Source organism: Cavia porcellus, unplaced genomic scaffold (genome assembly GCF_034190915.1).
Source record: "Cavia porcellus strain 051 isolate PalLab524CR breed Dunkin Hartley unplaced genomic scaffold, mCavPor4.1 scaffold_27, whole genome shotgun sequence".
Classification (NCBI taxonomy): Eukaryota; Metazoa; Chordata; class Mammalia; order Rodentia; family Caviidae; genus Cavia; species Cavia porcellus.
The window spans coordinates 11,184,686-11,207,727 of NW_026947510.1; the positions used below are offsets into that span (position 1 = coordinate 11,184,686).

The 23,042-nt window shown below is 36.6% G+C and overlaps 1 protein-coding gene across 1 annotated transcript in view; it reads left to right on the forward strand.

The window, feature by feature from the left end:
- The first annotated feature begins 566 nt into the window (after positions 1-566).
- Positions 567-23,042, forward strand: part of Slc39a12 (solute carrier family 39 member 12) — a 63,768-nt gene continuing 41,292 nt past the window's right edge. Inside the window, exons 1-6 of the mRNA XM_003462762.5 lie at positions 567-714; positions 1,610-1,891; positions 10,223-10,504; positions 13,479-13,686; positions 18,122-18,294; positions 22,568-22,736. Of these exons, the coding sequence (XP_003462810.2) occupies positions 703-714; positions 1,610-1,891; positions 10,223-10,504; positions 13,479-13,686; positions 18,122-18,294; positions 22,568-22,736 (1,126 nt within the window). The 5' untranslated portion in view covers positions 567-702. The remainder of the gene's footprint in view (positions 715-1,609; positions 1,892-10,222; positions 10,505-13,478; positions 13,687-18,121; positions 18,295-22,567; positions 22,737-23,042) is intronic.

Genomic DNA, 23,042 nt, shown 5'->3' on the forward strand with positions numbered 1-23,042 from the left:
CGTTTTTGGTAAAGAGATTAAAGCCAGGTCTTTCACATTCCCCACCCTTTTTTAGTTTTTAAAATTCTGAAACTTAGCTAAATTGCTAAGATGCTCAGGCTGGGAAAAAACTAGCTATCCTCCTGCCCCAACCTCCCACAGTGCCATGATTCTAGGTATGCACCACCATGCCTGGCTTGAAAACTTCTAATTCCAAATGCTTTAAATCTTTTAAACTTCTGTGCTTTGTGAAATCAGAAAGTTTCTAAAAAGTGTATCTTTTCAACAAATCCTGGATTTAAGTCTGGATGAGAAATAGTTATCACAGAATCAGCTGGGAAGAAAAAATCTTGATGGAATGCTAAAGACTTCCATTCTGCAAGATGATGACATATTTTTGGACCCTGACTCTGTCTCTGGAAAGGCAAGAGACTGTAGACGATGCTTTTAAAATCTGGTTAAACGTTGATATACAAGGACAAATTCATTAATCACATTAATTTGATTATCCTAAATCTGTGAGATAGAAAGTTCTCACTTTTATCCACCCTCATTGTTACCTTTGAAGCAGCTCTCCATAGCAACTGAAAACGTCTCTGGCTTGAAATAATCCCCTTCAGCTCCCAGCACACAGTCAAAGAATTTTAAAAACAGAGGACTTTGAAACCATGAAATACTCTCCGAGATTTCAAAAGCTGTGGTGCTCCAGATAAAAAATCATTTATGTTTCTTAAGGTAAGATTTGGGTTTAGAAATGTTAGTATGACCCTCTGTCAATTTTTAAATGCTAACCTAAGAATCTTACACTTTATCTGTGATCCCCTCACCCCCCATGTAATTCCAGCATCTCTGCTCTGGGCTGGGATCTGACATGAGATGGTGTTAACACTTTATATTCCTTAAACAAAAAAATTAACTGAAAAGCTTTGCTTTTATCTCCAGAAGTTGACTGGCTCAAAAGTTATCTCTGGCCCTTTTTTGGACCACTGACTGAAAGCATTGAGGCTCATGAAGTTTTGAAATCCTCTTGCTTTCTAAGATACTTCATTCTCCAGAATCTTGACTTTTAGTAAAAGAAAAAGAAAGATCAACTTTTCCTATTATCATTTTCTTCTAGTACTTTTCCTTGCCCAAAGCATTTTTACTTAAAAATTATAATAGTAATTTATTCACGTTTCATTTTTTTTAACTTTCATTTGCTTAATTTAATGATGAGGAAGAGGAATCTAGAAGGGTTCTTTAAGATGTGAGAGGGTGAAGCTGGTCCAGTCCTGCGGCCTGTTTTGGTACCACCTGTAGAGAAAGGGAAACATTTCCTCTTCCTAATGTTTGTCTGAGGTTACTTCAGGCAGAGACAAATCTAATGGTGTCTTAACTGTTTGCCAGTTTGCAAGTCTACAGCCATAGTATTTTCCAGCCTGCTGTTTGGGGTTATAAATTACCTACAGATCCCCTGGGGGTTAGGAACAGCTTGTCTTTCCAAATCAGCTTAGCCACCTAATTAATGAGTCCTTTCAAACATGTTTAGGCACAATAATTGAAGCCTTTATTTTTCCCTTATACCATAGAAATTTCTTTGCTTACAAGTTGATCCCATTAACAGCCACCCACTTGTCCCTGTCTAATACAGACTCAAGGTAAAGGAAGAGCGGAAATGTGCCTCTGGACCAAGCTTTCAGTGTATGGGGTGCCTTTGTTCCTTCTACTCAGCCTTGCGTCCTGTACTGAGACGGACAAATCTTCAACCCAGGACAGCAGCAACCCGGGGAGTCCAGGCCAACTGGCAGAAATACTGCAACTTCTCGCTGCTGGTGATCATCCACCCCTCAACCACTCCAGGAGCCTCATCAGAACCCTGCTGGAGAAGACTGGGTGCCCACGGACACACGGAACGCGGGGAGACTGCCACCTGGTTAGTGACATAGAAGGGGATCATGGAGCAGGGCATGTTCAAAAGACCATTGCTTCAGAAAACAAACACCAAATTTCCAAAACTCCAGTGAACAATGGATTGTGGTAAAATAGTTTGTGTTTGGAATCCAGCAAACTTTTCAGCATTCTTTAGATAGTACTTAAGGACAGGAGCACTTTGTTTTACCACCTTAAACTTCTAGAAACTTCATGCATGTTTAGAGGTGCAGTATTTATTTGTAGGCATGAACTTTGCTTTACTTTCTTGCTTTCTCCCTCCCTCCTTCTCTTTCTTTCTCATTTCTTTCCTGCACCAAACGTGCATATACTTAAATAAGTGCTGTTTTCTGTAGCATAATCTTAACAATCTTACATTTGTTTCATGTTCAGGTTTTAAGATTTTCTTAAAACCTTGTATTCTCTAGTATCTTGCATGGCACAATGATTGAACAATCATCATAATGATGAGGGATCTTAGCTGGGAGAGAGCAATTTTGTAGGCAGAGCTGAAATTGTACCCATGGTTCTCTGAGACCCACTCCACAGCCTGACCTATCAGCTGAGCAGGTTTCACAGAACGTTTATATAAGGGCTTCCTCCTCTCAGAATGAGACTCAGCTTGTCTGGAATGGAAATTTTAAAAGTCTCTCTGGGTCACTTTGGTACGAAGTGAGTGAGGGCTGAGAATCCACCCATCTGGGTAGTTGGTGGCAGGGTAGAAGGTTTAAATAAAAGCAGAAAATGAAAGGAAAACCATGTCATAAATGGACACAAACAAAATTCAGCCAAATCACTCTGCACCACCCCTTCCCGACTGTTGAGATTTTTTAGGTAAAGCCTACAAAAATATAGATAAGTAGAAAAAATAAATAAGTTCATCAGAAGCAAGTAACTGCTTCCTAATATAAATTTTAGAAGATTTTCTCAGTCATGCATAGCTCAAGGGATAGGGTTCGGAGCACACTGCCTAAGTGTTGTTTTTTAAAAGTATTTATTTATTTATTTGATGACATAAAGGGTCTTACACATAACACTTTTCTCTGGGTAGACCATAAATAATTCAATAATTATTAAAATGTCCAGTGGTTCCCAGAGGAAACGTGTTATAATAGGCAGCTCATCTGTGATGACATTAATATATCTAGATAGCAACAGAAGATATCCCACTGGAAATAACCAGGAGTCATATCTTATTAATGTCCTCTGAGAATTTGCTTCAGGGCAATGTTCTGTTTTAATGACATGAAGTGCCTTATTAAGGCTGGTTGAGTATTAGTTTTGCTAGGGGGAATGTAAGCAAGCAAAAATATTCTCCATATTTGGGGCTGGGAGGAAGAGGTTGTTTTTCAATTTATTGTTTTCTGTGACATTATGAAAGGCTTGGCCAATCTGGCTTCTATTTGAATTATTTCCATTCTCAGGCCTTGAAGCAGTCAGTATAATAGTTTTGCTCTCGTCCTGCTGCTCTTTTTCTCTGAAAGAAGCTGAGGTGAAACAAATGTGAATCTCACTCAGCCTCACCTGCTCAAGGGCTTCGGGTCACCCGATCCTCCATCAGTGAGGAGCCTAGAAATTGTCCTCATCTATGAGAGGCTGGGGCAAACAGGGTCCTCTCAATTTCATAAAGAGAAGGAAAATAAGTGATTTTATATTTCTAAAAGAACCCAGGGAAGTCAGTATCTTGAAATTGTGCAGAAGAAAAAAATGCTCCCGACGTTAGGTGTAGATAAAAAAATTAAATTTGAGAAGTACTGAGAATGTTGGACATTCAAAAGTAAATCTATGCATGCTGCAGCCTTTGAAAATGGATATTTCTTAGATGATACTGACTTCTCTCCCTCTTTTCTTCTTTGAGAATTAGAGTTTTAATGGAAATAATAAGGGATGCACTGACTCCAAAGAGTAAACTTGTCCATAAAGATGAGCATCATGGTCCTACATAGGTTCCTGAAGTGAAGAGTGCCCTCCCTGCTCTGGAAGTGGAACCTTCTAGTTGTTAGGATATGCTGAACCTTGGTCTCCACTTCTATGGATGTTATGGTGGGGTGGGGGCAAGGAAGTCCCCCAAAGAAAAGATGTACAATTCAACTTTGCCCTCAAAGTAGGTTTCAGATTCACTTTATAGCAAAAGAATTTTAGAACACATCAGTGTGAAGCAGACAGGTTTATTAGGCAGAGTTAGAAGTTAAGAAAGAATTGGAAGAGGACTCCAGCTTGAGTGCTTGGAGGGGCTCACTTTTATGAAGAGGTTCAAGATGGCCTGCTCACAAAAGCACAAGCTCACAATGATTAGCTGAGGCAGGCCAAGGTGTGGTTGGTCTTTATCTCAGCCTGGTTTCTACCTCTTGAAGGATCCTTATGGCTTGAGAGGGCATTTGGTTCCCAAGACATTATCATCCTTGCTTGGGAGGAGGCTACCTCTGTTCCTATCATGGGATAATTTCTCTGCTTGGGGAGGTTGTCTCATCCTAAGGTGAACTCAAGGCTCTGCTTTTCCTGCAACCTGAGTTTTTTGTAGGTTTGGGGACTCCTAGGCATTGCTTCAAGGAGGTCTAGACCTGGACATTGTACGAGCTGGCAATGAGTGTCCCTGTGAACATTGTGCATTTTTCCAGTTACTCGTATCTTAGTTTCCTCAGTCTTGAAGGAAGTGAGATAGACCAGGAACATGTAGGGTTAACGCATCTTGTTTTGCCAATTTTTCTTAAATGATTATTATTCCCATATGCAGAGCTGAACAAGAATCTGACCCAGAGTTTTAAGTTAATAAGGAAGATAAAAAATTGAATTTCCTTGTTGCTTTTTGTAGATCTTTATTTCTTTTACCCTATCTTAATAGGACTAAGGTAATGACTCTCATTGTTGGGAAGATATCTCTGTGGGCATGCCATGCACATATAGCCAGAGGCTAGACAAAGGATTGAAGCTTCTTCTGTTTCCTCACCTTCCCTGTACCTCACAGTGATGTCTGATGCTTCATTTCCTAGGGACATGGGAACAGTAACATTCTTCAGAATTCATCCTCTCAACCAATCCCTAGATCTCTTCTCAGCTATCCCAGATGCTTTGGTTTTTGACTAAGTTCTCCAGACAAATTCTCAGATATATTCATGTAGAATTCACTGTCATAAGGTTCTCCATTCATTCTACCTACCTCATTGATTTGTCTTGATTTTTATGGATAACATGTAGAAAGTGTCAAGCATTACTCATTTATCTAGAAAGTTTCTTTTTAAAAAATTTAATTCTGTTAAGACTTCTTTTTGTCAGAAGATCCATGAAATCTCCTATGGAACCAGTAAAAGTCAGTCCCTGCCATCAGACAACATCCTTCCTGCTCTGCTTGCCAAGAAATGAAAGAAATATGTTACTTATTCTATTTTAAAATCAATTATTATCCTTAAAAAAGATGACCACTATTAAAAAAGACCTTATGGAAATCTAAGAACCTGAAAGAAGATAGTAGGTGTACCCATGTGTCAAAATGAAATGTTAAACATCTTTGAGGATAAAGCCGCCCTAGTTTACCCTGCAAGTCTGATGCCTGTATTATGGATGTAGGGAAAGAATACTATCACATCTTACCTATATGAGCAATAAACAGACCAGAAGTTACATAGCTGGAGGAGGTGATCTGATTGGGTGTCCAGGTATGACAGACAATTACCATCAGGTGTCCAGATAGCTCATTTAGATGTAAAGAAGGCCTCCACCTTAAATTTAATTGTTTTCCCAAAGTTTATTTGTTTGCAAATTCTTTAACACTTATTCCTAGATTCCTGACAAGCTTTAAAAGGAAATCAATGGATTATTCCTGAATGAGTTCGTTATTCTTTAACAAAGAATCACTTCACAGGAGTCAGCAGCTTGGACTGATCTTGATGGCTATGGGCCTCAGTATTGGAAAATTGTGTTAAACATTCTTCTCCAAACACAATTTAGTCAGCTACTCAACACTTTAATGACAAAGCCAAATGTCATGGTAATAAGTTGAAAATCTTCATTTCCCCTGCCCTCCACTGGTCCCCACCATGCTTCTTTTCTGTCATAGATTTACCCAGAGGAGGAATTTTTATTTTCTTATTTAGTGCTTCTGATATTTCCCATGGCATTCTTTCCTCATGCCACTGTCTTCCCTATTAAAGTAGCTTCTCTAAGATTTAAATACAAAAGGGAACAAAGTTCTCAGTTCAGTCATTTGATTCCTGGTTATGCTTTATTTCTGCAGGCCTCAAAAATTAAACTCAGGATTAGGTAATACCTATTCATTCAAGATGACTGAAATCACCACTCAAGTAAAAGAAAGTGCCGCCATGACTGACTTAAACTTGTCAGAAATCAGTATTATCTTCACATGTATGTTTCGTTACAATTCTAGGACGCTTATCTGTACGGTTACAATGCATATTCTTTCCTCAGCTGTCCTCTGAAACACGCACCCTTTTCTAACCCTGGAAAAGTGTACAAAGAAACGCTGAGGGGACAGTGAAGGGACAGGAGTCTCCTTAGACACCTCAGGTGGGATGAGACGTGTTTGTCGGCCAAGCCCTAGCTACCTGCATACGGCCTGGTGACCCCGTGTTCATCCTCTCCTCATGCTGTAAGTGCTCTTCTTCTTCCTACTGGTCCAGCCTCATAAACAGCCTGAGCAGCACTTGACTGTACAGCAGCATGAACTCATCCAAGCTCTAGTCTCCTGTTCTCTTGCCTCCTAATTGACTTCTCCTCCTACCCAGAAGGAAGGAGAGAAAAAGAATGGTTGAAGAGGCTGTACCTTAAATACATGGAGAGCCCACAACTTATGCCTCCATGGCACCAAAGAAAGGGATTAGAGAATAAGGCTGTCATTGGAAGAGTAGGATTTAAAACTGGCACGACTAACTACAATTAGCTATGTGACTTAGACACGTTACTTACTCTCCCTTAAATTTGGTTTTCAGCTATCTTATAACTATAGTTTTTTTTCCTTTTTCTTTAAAAAAACTAACAAGCTATCTAGGTTTTCAAAACAAGATGCTAGGATTTAACAATGATTGTTATACTGCATATTGTTATCTTCAAAATAGTTGCTCAGGTTACCAGATACAGAAATAAAACAAAACAGTAAAACAGAACAAAACATTGGATTTCACAAACAACACAGAAGGAAATCCCTACAGTTGCCACAGTGCAGACTGCCATCCTCCAAAGAGATGCCCAGACCATCAGCCCCAGGCCTGCAAAGTCAATCAAATAGTACAAGCATCAAGCTATTCCTTTCACGTCAGCTGCTGTCATGTCACCCTGAGTTCCTCTGACTCAGCCACTCACTTATGGAGGGGATACTCTTCTGGTTTCCCAGTCCATGAACCGGGAGGATGTAGTTCATCTTCTTGCTGAGTCTCTTCCCATTCAACCCACTGAGGATCCTGGATCATGGGAAGGCCTATAGATTTTTTCGTAGAAGAAAATTTTTGTTCTATTCTGTGCACTATCTTTGCCTATTGTGTACAGATACACTCATTCATTTGTTAAACTTTAAATAATTACATAATTGTATGATTGGTAGTCTAAATACTTTCTGTGGAAACATTTGGTGGATTATTGTATCAGATGAGAATATTTTATTTTCCCATTTAATATAATGAGATACAGTTTCCAGTATCAAAATATTCATCGCCCTAAAGATTTTCCAAAACCAATTAGACTGTATTCTGAAGAATACTTGAGTACATTGTGTTCTGTATAGGACTGGTCATTAAACAGTAGCTAACACTACCAATGATTTGGTATCAGAGGTTATTTGGCTTTGTTATACTTTTGTTTCAAATGAGTTACCACTTTGAATCTTGGCATCAATTCCATAAACCAACACTTGAACCTTTTCTTGGGAGCCACTCAAGGCACAGAAAATGGCAGCTGTGGCTTCAGAGGTGAAACTTAACATCAACATTGAAAGTCGCTCTTGTTGTGAATCTTGTGCCCCCTCTGTCAAGTTCTTGACTGTCTTACAATTGAGTTGAGAAAGGATTAAAATTTGTGTTGCTTTGAAAATAATACCATTATGCTTTGCTTTGGTGATAGACAAAATTTGCTTTTTCCTGAGGCAGATGGTTTATACCAGATGTTACCCAGTGGGTTGCCCAGCAGACATGGAATTAGAACTTTTAAAACATCTACTTCATAGAAGAACAAATGAAAAAAACACTGTAGTAAATTGTCCACACAGTGGGACAAATATCTCAGATTCAGGGCAGACATTCCTCAATGCTTAATGCTGAAAGGGTTGTTGTTGGGTAATGAAGTTGCTTCTCAGACACTGGAGAACCCTCAAGAGCTCCCAACTGTTTTGAAGAGAGTTGTTCTTTTCTTGCTAAAACAGCTTCTCCTCCCCAATTTTTTTGTCTAGTTTTCTTCTCTGCGTTCCAATACGGTGATCCAAACATTTTATGCCAGAGGAACTTCTGAGATTAGAGGAATCACTTATGCCTATAGTTTGTGGTAGAAAGTATCATAGCATAGGATGAAATAAATGTTTCCCTCCTTTATCCTCTTAAAAGCTGTGATCCGGTCTTGTGAACCTAACTCACAAAAGGCGAATAAACAAGAAAAAAGAAATGCAAGTTTTATTTATGGTAAAAATTGTTATGTGGCATTGGAAGCCTCATGAAAGAAGTGAAAGCCTTCAAAGAAGTGATTAGACCCAGGAAACTGTATACCATTTTAACAAAGAGCAATGCACTATAGAGATGTGAAAAGAACAGAAAACAGGGGGGCTGTGGCAAAAGTGGTAAATTGTAGAGAAAATGACTGGGAAACACAGGAGGGTGCTAATGGATGCTAAGAGTTGTTTTGTAGTTTGATTGTATGCATTGAGATCCACATCAACTCCTAGTCTCCAGGGATAAGAGCATTCTCCTTTACTTGGTACAGGGAAGACATCTTTATTAGGAAAAATTTAGGTTAATAGGGGAAGGGTAGAGAGTTTTCTATATCTATTATTTCTCAATTCCCTTCAGCTGAAAATAATCAGTTGCCAAAGTGTTAGATTTGGGATATACCACTTGGAGCATATGTTCTGATTCCTTTTAATGCAAAGCACTTTAGAATTCTCTTAGCATGGTGCTCCTTCCTTGAGTTTCTGTACTTCTTTAGTGCCAGGTATCCTGCTATATGCTGGAAATATGCTGTGCAAAACAGACAAAATCTGGCCTTTGTGGACCACTGTTCTCATAAGGAATAGAGAAAATAAAATGCAAAGTAATTTTACAATACCACTGCTATAAAGAAAATGAAATTATGATGTTCTAGAGCTGTATTATCCAACATGGTAGCTTTAGCCATTCATGGCTATTGGGCCCTTAATATGTGGCTCATCAGAGTTGAGATGTGCTATAAATATAAAATATGCACCAATTTTTGAAGACTCAATCCAACAAAAAGAATATAAAATATCTAAGTAATTTAAAGTTTTTTGTTTATATGCAAAAAGAAATTATCTTAGATATGTAAATTTCTATAAAATATTGTTAAAATTAACTTCACCTGTTTCATTTTACTTTTTAAAATGTGGCTTCTAGAAGATTCCAAAGATGTAGGCAACTTGCGTTATGTTCCTTTTGGACAGTGTTGTGCTGGGGGACAGAGATGAGAGGTCCTGGGAAGGCTTCTCTAAGAAGGAAGCATTTTAAACTGAGATTTGAGAAGTCTGGGGAATAAGCAGACCTGAAAGGTGTGGGAAAGAGCGTGGTGCGTTTAGTGCAATGATAGTAAAAGGTGAAGATAAGGTAGGGGAGGTAGGGCATATAGCAGCCACAGCAAGGAGAAACAGCAGGGAATTTGATTTTATCCTGTACAAATGTAGCATCATTTGAAGAGCCAAAGCTTTGGATGGTCTTATGTAAAGTAAAACACATACAACTTGTGGCACCTGGAGTTGGGCCAGAGGGATCTCCCTTAGAAAAAGGGCTCACTAGGAGGGCTCACTGTTACATAAAAGCAGCTGGGCATTATAGCACCTGCATGTAATCCCACCCATCTGGGAGGCTGAGACAGGAAAATTCTAAGTTCCAGCCCAGGCTGGGAAATTTAGTAACTTAGAGACACCCTGCATCAAAATGAAAAATAAAAAAGAACTTGAGGTACAGCTCACTATGAAGGCCTTAGGTTCAATCCCTAGTACTGAAAGAAAAAAAGTGTAATCACGATAGATTTATCTATATTTAGTTATTGGACCTAACTACGTTTCTCATCTTTTCCTGAAGTAATCATTTGGGCCACTGTCTTGTGGTTGTTAGTGTTCTGGTGCTATTTATTTTTTGTGCCTCTTTGTCTTTTACTTTTCTCCCCATAGTGTTTTGAACCAGATGCACTGATACTAATAGCTGGAGGAGATCTCGAAGAGCAGCTTCAAGAGGAGGTCATCCAGAGGGTGTCTCTTCTCCTCCTTTATTACATCATTCATCAGGAAGATATCTGCTCTTCAAAGCTCAACATGAGTAATAAAGAATATAAATTTTACTTACGCAGCCTGTTGAGCCTCCGGCAGGATGAAGACTCCTACTTCCTCTCACAGAATGAGACAGAAGATATCTTGGCTTTCACTAGGCAGTACTTTGACACTTCCAGGAGCCAGGTAAGAAGGGCACACCTGATAACTGGTTCTGCTACTAAGCTACAGTGTCAGAGCCTGATTTTTCGTCACTTATTTTTCATGAGACATTCAAGAACTTCCAAGGGAGATAAGTATTTATGGTTTTAAACTATGACATGCTAAGTGACATAATTTAAAAATTCTGAGTCAAAAGTGGAAATGGAATGACTAAGTGGAAGATGAGTTTAGCCAGAAGCTGGGTGGGCGGGTAGGTAAGCTAGCCAGAGGACAGGTCAACTCTCTTCCCCTGAATCCTCCTGCGCACTCAAATCAATGTGACTTAAAGCTTTTTGATCCATGTCCAAGGACTGAACTAAAGTGTGGAGATCAGTGTGCCTATTTGCCTTGCCTTCCTATAGAGAGACAAATTTATCTTTAGTTATTTTGCTGAAGAAGCAGCTTGCAAACAAGCATTATTCATCATAACCAGCTCAAAAAAAATATCCTTTTTGTGGCTTTTGATTTGTACTGCATATATACAAGACCCATTCAAATGCTTTTCATCTCTCCCAGTTACCAGTCTTAAGAAATGGGCACTTGGTCAGTGGTGCCATCATTAATATTCTGCCAAAAGCTGACCTTTCAGTGATGCTATTTATTTATTTAATGCCAGGGATTTGACCCATGTCTTCATGTGCACACAGGTATCAATGATGCTTTTGCTTTTTAAGTTACAATAGGAAGTTTTAGCAAATAAAGTTCTGTGAACATTAAGTTCATTTAAGCCACATTTTCTAGAAAAACTGAGGCGCTAACCCACATTTTTGAGAAGTATGATTAAAACTGGCTTTTTTCTCTCTCAAACTATTCATTGATATGTACAAACAACTTTGGTTTTGGTCTCAATTGTAGCTTCTAAGAACTAAAGTCCTGTTCTGGCTTAATTACCAGCAAATATATCCTCCAATTTGCTATAAATATGTTTAATATCTCTTGTTACTGTTGGAACAGACGTTTACCCAACACTTTGACTGCATCACTTTAGTAGCTCTAATCCCACAGATATCAGACTTTAACCATAATTCTTTATCTATTTCCATTTTAGGAAGTTTACTTGACAGAATGTAGTTTTTTGTTGTCTTCATGGCAACATCTATGCAACCCAACATTGGTTTGAATGAACCACTACAATTTTAATCATCTTACCCAAAACCCCATTGATGGGGTTAAATGGAAATAGGGATCCAGTATTTAAAAGCAGTTGGTGTATATACGTCAGGTTTCTGGTTATTCTGTATGTACCGCTAATATCCACTTCTGAATGTAAGATCAAACACAGAAAAGAATAAAATAATGCTGTAGGAAAACTAATTTATTCCTCTATTTACTCAGTAGGAATTGACCTTGCTTTCATAAGCCTTTTCTAGGCCCATTCCAATGATCTAGAGACACAACTGTCCCTAGTTCCTGGGAAGGGTCCTGGAGGCCATTCATCAGGGCATCCTAGGAAATCAGTCAGTCCTGACTTCCTGTGGAAGGTCACGGCAGGTACTGCACACCATGCCCATCACTTGCATCTCCAGGTTTTGATCTGCATGGGATTCAGCTCACATGGCCAAGCCACTAACAACCATCTCAGCCACTAAATAAAAATAGCTTTATTACACAGTATCCATTCCCCCAGAGACCCAGCATTTAAGTACCACTCTATTCTTTCATTCTCTTGTGTTTGAGCTGGCCTTGACTCTGAGTGTTCTCATCCCTTCAGTTCATTCTAGGGCTTTCTGTTTCCCTGGTAATAGAATAGGGACCTGTCCACAGCTCCCACTAGCTATGACTCTTGCAGGGAAGATGCATGTTGCTGACCACACCCTAAGGGCTTCAAGGCTGCGAATGGTGCTTGGAATCCTCCTTTATCCTCAGGAACACCTTGTGATTGGTACTCTTTCACAGCCTCCATGTAAAGCACAGTACTATTAGATCTGTACTCTATTATATTTCAACTTGATATTTTTACTCAGGGAACTCCCCCTACTTCTCCAGATTTATAAAAACCTTAGTGCTTAGCCCTTAGCTTTCGACTGGGCTCCCCACAGCAGCTATGAATATGCTCCTGTCTACATCATTAACTGTAGAATTCAAATCCAACTGGCATTTCAAAAGGTTATTAGTGTATGTTTTTAATATAGAATAGTGACATTTGTTTTGGAGAATTGGTGCATAAAGATATGCGTAAAACATACCTTTATGATTGTCACACTGCCCCCCATACTTTTCCTCACTCCTTGCCTAATTCCCTTCTAAATAAGTACACTTGTTTCTTTGTCTTAGGTCACAAACATTGAATATTGACACAGTAAGTTTCTTTCATTTTCTCTTTTGATGAACCTGGTCCAATAGTTGGCTTAGCATAAGGAGTAGGCTTTCAGTAAATGTTTAAATAAATGAGTATTGCTAGTACTAGGGTATAAGGCAAACCTCTAGCCTCTCAGACACTCATAATTGAATGGAGGAAATTGACATTCACAAATGAAAAAGACCCCTGTCATACATATGTACTGGAGAAGTTGGAGAATGTAGGCACTTGATTGATGGTGGCTGCACACTGAATTTGAGATTAAAGACCAGTGTGGAAGTGGAAGTGCTCTGTGATGATACAAGGAAGCAGAGACGGAATGACGTCAGGATAGGGAAAGTGTATTTGAACATCATTAGCCTGCAGGCTGTCCTTGAACCTGGGAGAAAGTTCACCATTGAAAGGTGAAAACAGAGCAGATCATCTTGAAAAACGTACAGGGGATAATGTAAAAGGTTGTACAACTGAGGAACAGTTGTAGAAAATTCAGTGTCATGGCAAATACAATTGCTTCTGAGACAGTAAACAACAACAGTCCTTCCTACAAACAGTTGAAGCTTCTTTGAGATGTACTATTATCTTCGGGAAAAATCATAGATACATCTTGTACAAAATCACTTCAAAGTGAACATTTCCTCTTGACTTTGCATCTGATTTCAGTGCATGGAAACCAAAATGCTGCAGAAGAAATCCGGAATCCTGAGCAGTGATGGTGCTGATGAAAACACCCTTCCTCAGCTGGCAGCGAGCATCATTGCTCTGTCCCTCCAAGGTGTTTGTTTGGGACGAAGAAACTTGCCTTCCCCAGACTATTTTACTGAATATATTTTCCGTTTCTTGAATAGTACAAATAATCTCCACCTATCAGGTAAGAATATTTTGTTTTATGAATTTAACTTCCAAGTCACATCTACCACACAAATTGTGTCCAAAACAAAGGCTGAAATGTTTGATGACTGAATTTCCTCAGGTATGTTTTATATTTCATTTTATCTCAGCTTGTCATGAGAATGCTCAGGTGACTTTCAAGGATTATGTGCTATGACATCTGGGTACTGATGAGGCATGAACATGCACTTGTCCCATGAGAACTAACTCAACACTTTCCTGTTTGGCACATCATGCCAGGCCCAGAGGTGGTACTACACTGTACAGAATGATGAAATAATATTCAAAATTATTCAGGAGACTCAGAACTTTGCCTTTGAATCATTTAGTTTAGAATAAAAGTAACATGTGAATTATTTACTATTGCTGAATTTCTGACTCCTTCTTCTTAGAGCTCTGAGATGAAATGAGATGCTGGAAGGGAATCAGAATGTGTACTTTACATATTTCTTCAAACTAGTTAAGACAAAAAAACTTGAGGATTACATGACTTTTTTCAAATCTGCATTAAAGTGAACAAAGATAGATTTTTAAAAGTATCTCTTTACCAATACCACATTTAAAAAAATTAATGATTTCTTAATATTATAAAAATGTCTGATATTTACATTTTCCTAATTTAAAAACATTCATTATTTATTGACCTAGATTCTGAATAAGATTTATAAAATGCAAGTTGTTAGTAGATTTATTAAATTTCTTTTATACATGTCAGGCTTTTCCATCTTGTCTATTTTGTTGCATTCATAATTAGTTTACATCCATTTCCATTTGCTGCACTGCATGTATATTGATTAGCATGGCTGGGGGCTTGATTATTTTTCAGCTTAATTTTGGGAACACTATTTTATATTCAGTAACCTCCACCAGGAGGAATGTAACATTTGGATCTTTCTATTTTTCTCTCTTTTCCCTTCCTCCTTTTGAAAAGTTATAAGATATTGATGATCACTGCCTAGCTTGGATCTATTTTCTCTTCTTGCTGTATTTTTTGGTGTAATAATTCTATAATGGAAAATCTTTCATTTTACTGAGATTCTTAAAAAGAAACTATAAATTCTTAATACTTCACCAGTTTTCAACTTAGAAACAAGTTCCCTTGCATCTTTCAAAGGAAAACAATGGTATTTTTAAAAATATTATGATTTTGTATTTTTCAGTTTATCATTATTTTATTAGTTGGTACTTAGATTTATCCCTGTTTGATCAGTAGAATATTGTTCAAGTTGGCTTTAAGTCCTTCTGACAAAGTCTTTAAAATATTTTATACATCTCTTACTTTCTAAAATAACCTGATATTCTAGGTTTATCTTGCACATTTCTGCCTGAACCTGGAATCAATCATTTATTCAAATATATCAATCATCTATTTTTATACAATTAAATTAATCAAATTTTACTTTATTGCTTTTGAATTTGAGTTTCAGTTATAAAAATTTCACATGCTCTGTGGTAAGAAAAAAGCTACTCACATTTTCTTTTGATGCTTGTATCTTTACATTTCTGATCTACTTAGAATTATTTATGGTGTGTGTCATGAGGAATAAATCCAGTTTATTTTTCCTTTTGGTTATCCAATTTTATTTATATCATTATTTAAAATATAGTATTCCCTCCACTGATTTGAGATATTACTTTTATGCACTACAAAATATTTCTAAATGTTTTTGAGTCTCTTTGTGGGTTTCCTATTCCATTCTATTTGACAGCTTGTCTATTCATGCACCAGTGCCATACTGTTTTACTTTCAACAGCTTTGTAACTCTGAAATGTCTACTTGAGCTAGGCTTCCATTATGTGTACTTTTGAAGGTTTTTTTGACTTACTTGTTTTAATTGACCATCATCAAACTGTTAAGCTCCATATTAGCATTACCAAAAATAAAAATTAAGAAAAAGAACTATAAATTTACTTAGTGGGTAGTAGGTGTTGTAAATTTATATTCAGGAATGTAATGTTCTTCTATCTGATCATGTCTATATATATATATTTATGTTTGGGGTTGAATCCAAGATTTGTGTATATTACACAAGCACTCTGATTCAAAGATGCATTCCCAGTCCTTTAATTTTTTTTAAATTTCAAGACAGGGTCTTCCTAAGATTCCTAAACTAATCTTGAATTTGAGGTCCTTTCTCAGGCTCCTGAGTAACTGGGGTTTCAGGCCTGTACCACCACATCCGTTTACATGTATATTGTGTAATGTTTTATTAGTTTCCACACTTAGTAAAACTTTATGTTTAGATGTAAGCATCTACCTTTCTTTCTGCTTGTCTTAAATGAAGTCCTATTTCATTCTCTATTCTAACTGGTCATTATAAATATGAAAGCTACTGATTTTTATACATTCACTTTATACTCTGCTCCATGATGACATTTGATTCTTTATATTGATTTTTTTAGAAGCTTCAGGTATATAATTATATCATCACTAGATCGATATACTTTTGCCTTTTTCTTTCCAGTTTTAATATTTGCTTTCTCATTTACTTGCATTGCTTAATAATCCCAATATAATGTTAAATAGTGGTAGGTATATAACTCAGCTTTCTTGATATGTTTCTGACTTTGAAAAAAAGCCTGAAGTATTTTTTATTAAGTTTAAAGAAAAACAAGCAAAATATATTTATAGTCTTTGATATTAACCCACATTCTTATATTTCCAGTGTTGTTCATTTCTCCCAGCAGACTTGGCCAAAAGGGGAAAATTTCTCCCTATTTGGGTAATTTTTTTCAGCCTAAATAACTTCATATTGTAATTTTTGTAAAGCAGGTTGGCTAGCAATGAAATCTTTCCTTTGATGCAAAGGATTGTTTTGCTGAGTATAAAATTCCTCACTGACAATTTTTTGGTTTTTTTTTTTCTTTTTCTTTTCTTTTTTTTCTTGCTATTTTAATACACCTTTCCACTACCTTCTGGTTTGTATTATTTAGACAGCAAGTCAGCCATTAACTGGTCATGGTCCCCTATAGGTGACGAGTCATTTCTTTTTGTTGCTTTCCAGATTTCTTCTTTGTATTTGACTTTCACAATAATGTACCTTCTGTGTGTGAACTTTTATTGCATTTTTCCTATTAGTGTGATGAGCTTCTTAAACATGATGAAAAAGACTTTACATTAGACTTCAATAGTTATTAGCCATTATAGTCTCCAATTTTTTCTGATTTTTTCTCTGCCTCCTATCTCTGATTGTCAGTCAGTATATATCAATACATCTACTGTTGCTCCACAGGTCTCTGAGATGATATTGTCATCACCATCTTCCTCTAGACCCAGTTCTTCTCTTTATTCTTCAGGATGGATTATTTCTATTATCTTTATGTTCAGTAATTTTATTTTGCCTGATCAAACATGTTGTTGAATGTGTCTAGTGATTTTTTTTACTTTAGTAAGTTTTTCAACTCCAGAATATCTATTGGGAATTTCTTGTAATTTTTTAATTTAAAATTGTAGTCGATTTATTATTGTCATACTTCCCTTTACTTATTTAAAGTATGATTTCTTTTAGCCCCTTAGGCATGCTTATATAGCTGCTTTATAGACAATCTATTAAATCAAACATCTAGGAATGTTCAGAGATGTATTTTTTTGGCATTTCTTTTCCTGAATATGGGTCACACTTGCCCAGTTTTCTATAAGTCATATAACTTTTTCTGATAAACACTGATCATTTTTTAAAAACTATATATTTTGTAATATTTCCTATCAGTAAGGATAGTACCTAGAAAAATTTCAAAGATATTTTATTCACAGATAGTAAAATGGGTAGACTCATTGAAATTTACTATCATATTTAATTCGCCTCTGTGTTAATCAGATTTCAAAAGTCTGGAGTTACATTTCAATCTATAATTTTACAGCTATTACAATATCACAGTGGCATTAGAAAACAAGATCTAGTTTGTTTCTGTAATGTTAGTTTGCTTTCATTTATTTTCTCTTTTTTTGAATTATACTTAACAGGAAGACAATTTGATTGATCTATATTAAGATAATAGTCAATCTACTAACCTTGAAAATAATTTGATCTATGTAAAGATAATAGTCAGGTAATTAATTTCTTAAAATTAGGTCAGTTTCTTCTTTAATTTACCTTTGTATAGAATGGGAAAATTATTGATTCTATGGAAAGGATTCCCTTTGGTGGATTGCCCATTTTATTATCTTTATTCCCACCATATCACTAATGAAGATAACTTCATAAAAACTGGCTCAGCCCCAAAGTTTAACCAGGAACTTGTAAAAGAATCAATGTATACATATGGAATACCAATGACCGACCATTAGCTTTGTTCAGGTTGAAACTCTGAGTTTTCATTGTCTTGTAAAATATCTATGTTGTACACATGTAAAATTATGATTATTCTGAACTTGTCTATTCTATGTGACACCAGATTTTGTATGAAATTTCTAGAACTGGACCAGCTCCTCAATATTCTTTGGACCAAAAGCACCTGTAATAAAAAGGATGAAAACCATCAACCTCAAAGGAAACAAGACAACATAAAAACCCATGATTGGGACTACTCTAACCTTTCTATATCTATGGACGAAGAGTTAGATGATGGCCCAGTGTCCTGGGAGCAGGTATTTCCATTATTCATTTTATACCATCATTTGTTATTGTTGAAGGAAGACCTGTTGTGAAAGTTCTGCCAGAGCTGTAGAAAATGTAAGAAAATTTTCTGTTCTAGGATACTTCCTAGTTTTTCTTTTTCAATAAGTGGATCTCTGTAGACATAAAAATAAGGTCAAAGTATTTGGAAGAATGATATATTGCTCTGCTCTCCGTTGGGTCCCTATGAAATGCACAAACAAATTCAGAAAACATTATGAGCATTTAGTATGTATCAGTCCCCAAACGACATGAGAAATAATAGTGCTGAGCGAAAATAGGTCCTGTACTTAGGGAGTTTATAAGGCAGTGAAAGATATAGATATTACATAATAATCAAAATGATGAATGAACACTTCAAATTTAGGTTAGGTCAAGAAGTGATTACTTTGGCCTGCAAGCAACAGAAAAGTATTTGCATGGTAGATGGCACTAAGAAAGTTTTTGAAGAAAAATAATCTGTAAGCATATAAACGTAGCCAGACTTTTATTTCCTGAAATTATATCCCAAAGTGCATTCCCTGGTCTACCTCTTTGCTTTCTGAAAAAAAGTGCTACAGTCATAATAGTTGGGTAAAAACTAGGGGTGGACACTTCCCTGTGGCGTACTGAGAAGTTTGGAGGAAAGGTCTTACTAGTAAACAAATTTTTAAAGTTTTATTGAACCCATTATTTCTCAAACTTTGATTATAGAATCCTTCCCTACTCTATTTTTTTAAAAATCTTCAAAAATTAATGTTCCATGACACTGGCTTACATCTATGGAATACTTACTACAGTGGTAAGCACTGTATTGTTTAACCTACAAACTGTCTTATTAATTGTTAAAACAACTATAATAGGTTAGTTTGTATATAATACAGGTTAGATGTAGAGCTAGTAAATCCTTAAATTCACAGAAACTGAAGATATATGCATACATATGTTGTCTGATAGTGCATTTTGTGTTCTTCACAACCATATTAATTTTGGGAATTGTTGATTAGAATAAATTATATTTTTTGTTATTTGTATCTTCAATAAGTAATACTCCTATGGAACACAATCAGTACCTTAAGAAAGAAAAAGTCTTTACGTATTCCTAATAATGCTGAATGCTATGCCCACAAGTTACAAATGTATGATTAGGCAACCTATCTATCACCCATAGTTGCTATTATATAATTTTAAAGGTCAAATTCTCTTGCCTTCGCCATGTGTAAACTGTATCTTTGTAGATTCTTTCAAATGGATGCTTACTGCATACAGCTGAAGGTCATTAGTTGACTTCCAAACTTTCTTACATGTTTCTTCAGGGCCACCTCTCAGGAAAGGATTATGGAAACACAGTTTGCAAAAAAAGATAAAGGTTTTAAAAATATTTTTTAGCATTATTTACTTAAGGCATGTTGCGTAGTGTAGTGTGTGGAGTGTTTTAATGTTTGTCAGTGTTCATTAGTGTTACTGTGTTAGTGTTAGTGTTAGTGTTAGTGTTAGTGTTACTGAGAACTGAACTCAAGGCCATCTCCATATCTTTTTACTTCTTATTTTGAGACAGAGTCTCACTAAGTCAGTAAGTTGTTCAGTCTAGGCTGAAATTTTCAATCCTCCTGCCTCAGCCTCCTAGAGTGCTAGGATTAAGAACTTGTACCACTGTACCTGACAAAAGCGTGCATCTCTTAAGAAAATTAATAATCATGTCTGCTGACTGTAGAAAGTAAACAAAACAACCTCTTCTGTAATTATTCTGCTCTCTTCCATTATATGATTTTCTTTGTGATTCTTGTTGTGATCCTAATATGGGACACCGGATCTGGGGACCCTGCCTGTATTATTTAATCAATGCTTCTCCACATCTTGTCCCTGGACCAAAGCAACAGCATTAGCTGAGAACTTGCTAGACATGCAAATTCTCACATCCCACCCATGAATCTACTGAATCAGGAACCCTGGGAATGGAACCCAGCACTCTTTTTTTTTTCCTTATTATTAGTAATAGTAGTATTAGTATTAATTAGTATTATTTTGTGGTATAGAGGGGATGAATCAAGGGCCTCATGCTTGATAAATAAGTGTTCTACATTGATCCACATCCCAAGCCCTACACTTTGTCTTTAATGAATGCTCCAAATGTGTTCAAACTAAAGAATAAGAGTTAGAAATATAGAATATATCTGAAAACATCCATAGAATTCTGACATCAACTTAAATGTAAACATATACTGATATTTTCTGTAGAACAATAAAGATGTTTAAAAAGTTATTAGCAAAATCATCTAAATTTTCCTGCTATTCTCTTCTTTGTTAACATGTTTTGTGTTAAAAATTCATAGAACATATTGAATCGCCATTAAGACATGTGCTAGTGATTTCAGAAGAAATTTAAAAGCAGACCTGAGAAGCACAGGGAGAGCAAGCAAAGATCAAGGACACAAAAGCTTATAATAGAACAACCTTCTTCTAGGAGATGGTTTTCTAAAACTGGAAACTATTCAATTTCTTGATAGTGAACTGGGGAAAGATACATAACACTCTGTTCCTGTTTATCTCCCCAGTCTTTTATTTGCTAGTTATGCATTTTCTAATATGAGCATTTATTATGAAAGCTTCATCACTAAAAGTTTGTTATTAGTTTCCCTTTCTTCTTATTATTTTTAACAATGAAATAATTGGATTCCTTCAGTAACAAGTGAGCAAAAGAGAATGTTGTCTTTGGTATACATCATTTAAATATAGGGAAAATTATCACAATCTAACTTTCTGTTGATGCTTTTCAGAGTAGAAAGCTTTGAGATTTCTTGCCCATTCCCTTTCTGAGAAATGTCTTCCTCACTCCTTCAACGTGGGCAGAACTGATCCAACCAGGCAGATGCCTGAGTCAACAGAACCATGACTTTGCAGAATCAATCAGATCTCTCTCAGGATTTGCAGGATCAACCAGTCTTGGGACCTTGAATCAAAGGTCGTTTCAGAGTTGAGATTTCTATGGCCATGTGTGTACCAAGTGAAAGGCATAAACTGCAAAAGGAAATTGTTATATACAGAAGAAAGCAGAAAAGAAAAAATACTTGGAGTGCAAGCGCGCACATCTTTGCTCCTGGTTGTCCAGTTTCAACTCACAGTTTCTTCTGAGGTCCAGCTTTTCCTTTTGTCCTTCATTTCTATTCTGTGACCCTCTGACCTCTTCCATTGCAGGCTCCTCTTGTTTTTCTGCATCAAGGGGTTTCTGTTCCATGTAACCAAACATTTCCCATTAAAAATAAAAAAAAAATCTCACCTGTAAAATCATTACCATAGGTTTTTAGGTGGGAGATGGAACCAGCAAATATTCTGATTATCAATCCACATTTGTTAAAAATCCTTGCATTCTACAGCACAGAATGTCTGGTCAGCCTTATAAATCTGATTCTTTTTTTACTCAAAATATTTATTGATTGCAACTAAAGATTACAAAGACATTGACTGGGGGATTTTATTTTAGTTGAAATTGTTCATTGGTGCTAGAGAACCTGGCTGGTATTCTTATCATTGTAATCTTTGATGCATAAGATGTCAGCCTTCACCTCTGTGATGGACAAACACTTTATGGCAGTTTTTAGAGACTTACTGAATTTGTTATTTACTTACAATCCCACCTTTTATAAGTATGCCTATATAATGTGGAAAATACGAAAATCTAGACAAAAATAGGTGAAGTTAATAGAAAATAACAAAGATTTCCACTGTTTTCATGGAGCAGGCATATCAGTTCACAGAGGGCCATAACATCCAGTATTTGTACAGCAGCTAGTTAACTTAGCATTCACTTTTGATAAATTTAACCTTCTTTTACTTTTGAAAATGTGTTGCCGATGCAGATTCATTAAATCAGAGAGTATTAAACACAATGACCTCATCATCACTGAGTTCAGGCTTAACATGTAAAGTCTTAGCTTTTTTGAAAAACAACAAACCAGAAAAACGTCAAAGCATCCTTAGGTGATTTGTTAGAACACTAGGCAACCCATTGTGAAATATAGTGTGTCTCTTCAGTAGAGAAAAAAAAAGTGCAAAAAATATTAAATAATGCTTAGAATGAAGGTGAGATACTGCAGACTTTGATCGGAGACTTAAAATAATCTTTGAAAATTAACAAAAGGTAGCAGAAAAATGTGTAACAGTGTCCTCATAAACCAGTGGTAGTCATTTGATCCACTTCTGGGTCCTTAAGATTGGCACCCATGGTTTAGTCTGGAGTTAGTAACAATGTGTGTTTTCTCCATACAGACTTGCTTCTCTGCTAAGCAGCTGGGAGAGATATTTTTACAAGATAGCCTTTCACCCATTTCTAAGGAGGACTTCAAGCACCTAAGTCCAGGGATCATCCAGCAGCTCCTCAGCTGCTCTTGCCAGCCGTCCATGGACCAACAAGCACTACCACCTACCACTCTAGAGAGTGAGTTCTGCTTCTTCGTTAGAAAGCTAATGTTGGCCATCTAGGTGATGAGACTAGTGAGAGCAGAATGCATACTCTGTACTAGGTGCCGCTCAAAGCATTGTTCATTTACCAACACGTATCATCCTCCCAGTGATTCAAGGAGGCTCAAGGGATTACTTCCGTTATCCTCATTTTGCAAATGAGGGAACCAAGACATGGAAATGTTACATGCATTGCTCAAGGACATACAACCAGTAAGCTATAAAGTTGGAATTCATACTCAAGTAAGCTGGTCCCAGAGTTCTTATTTCTAGCTCTGACACT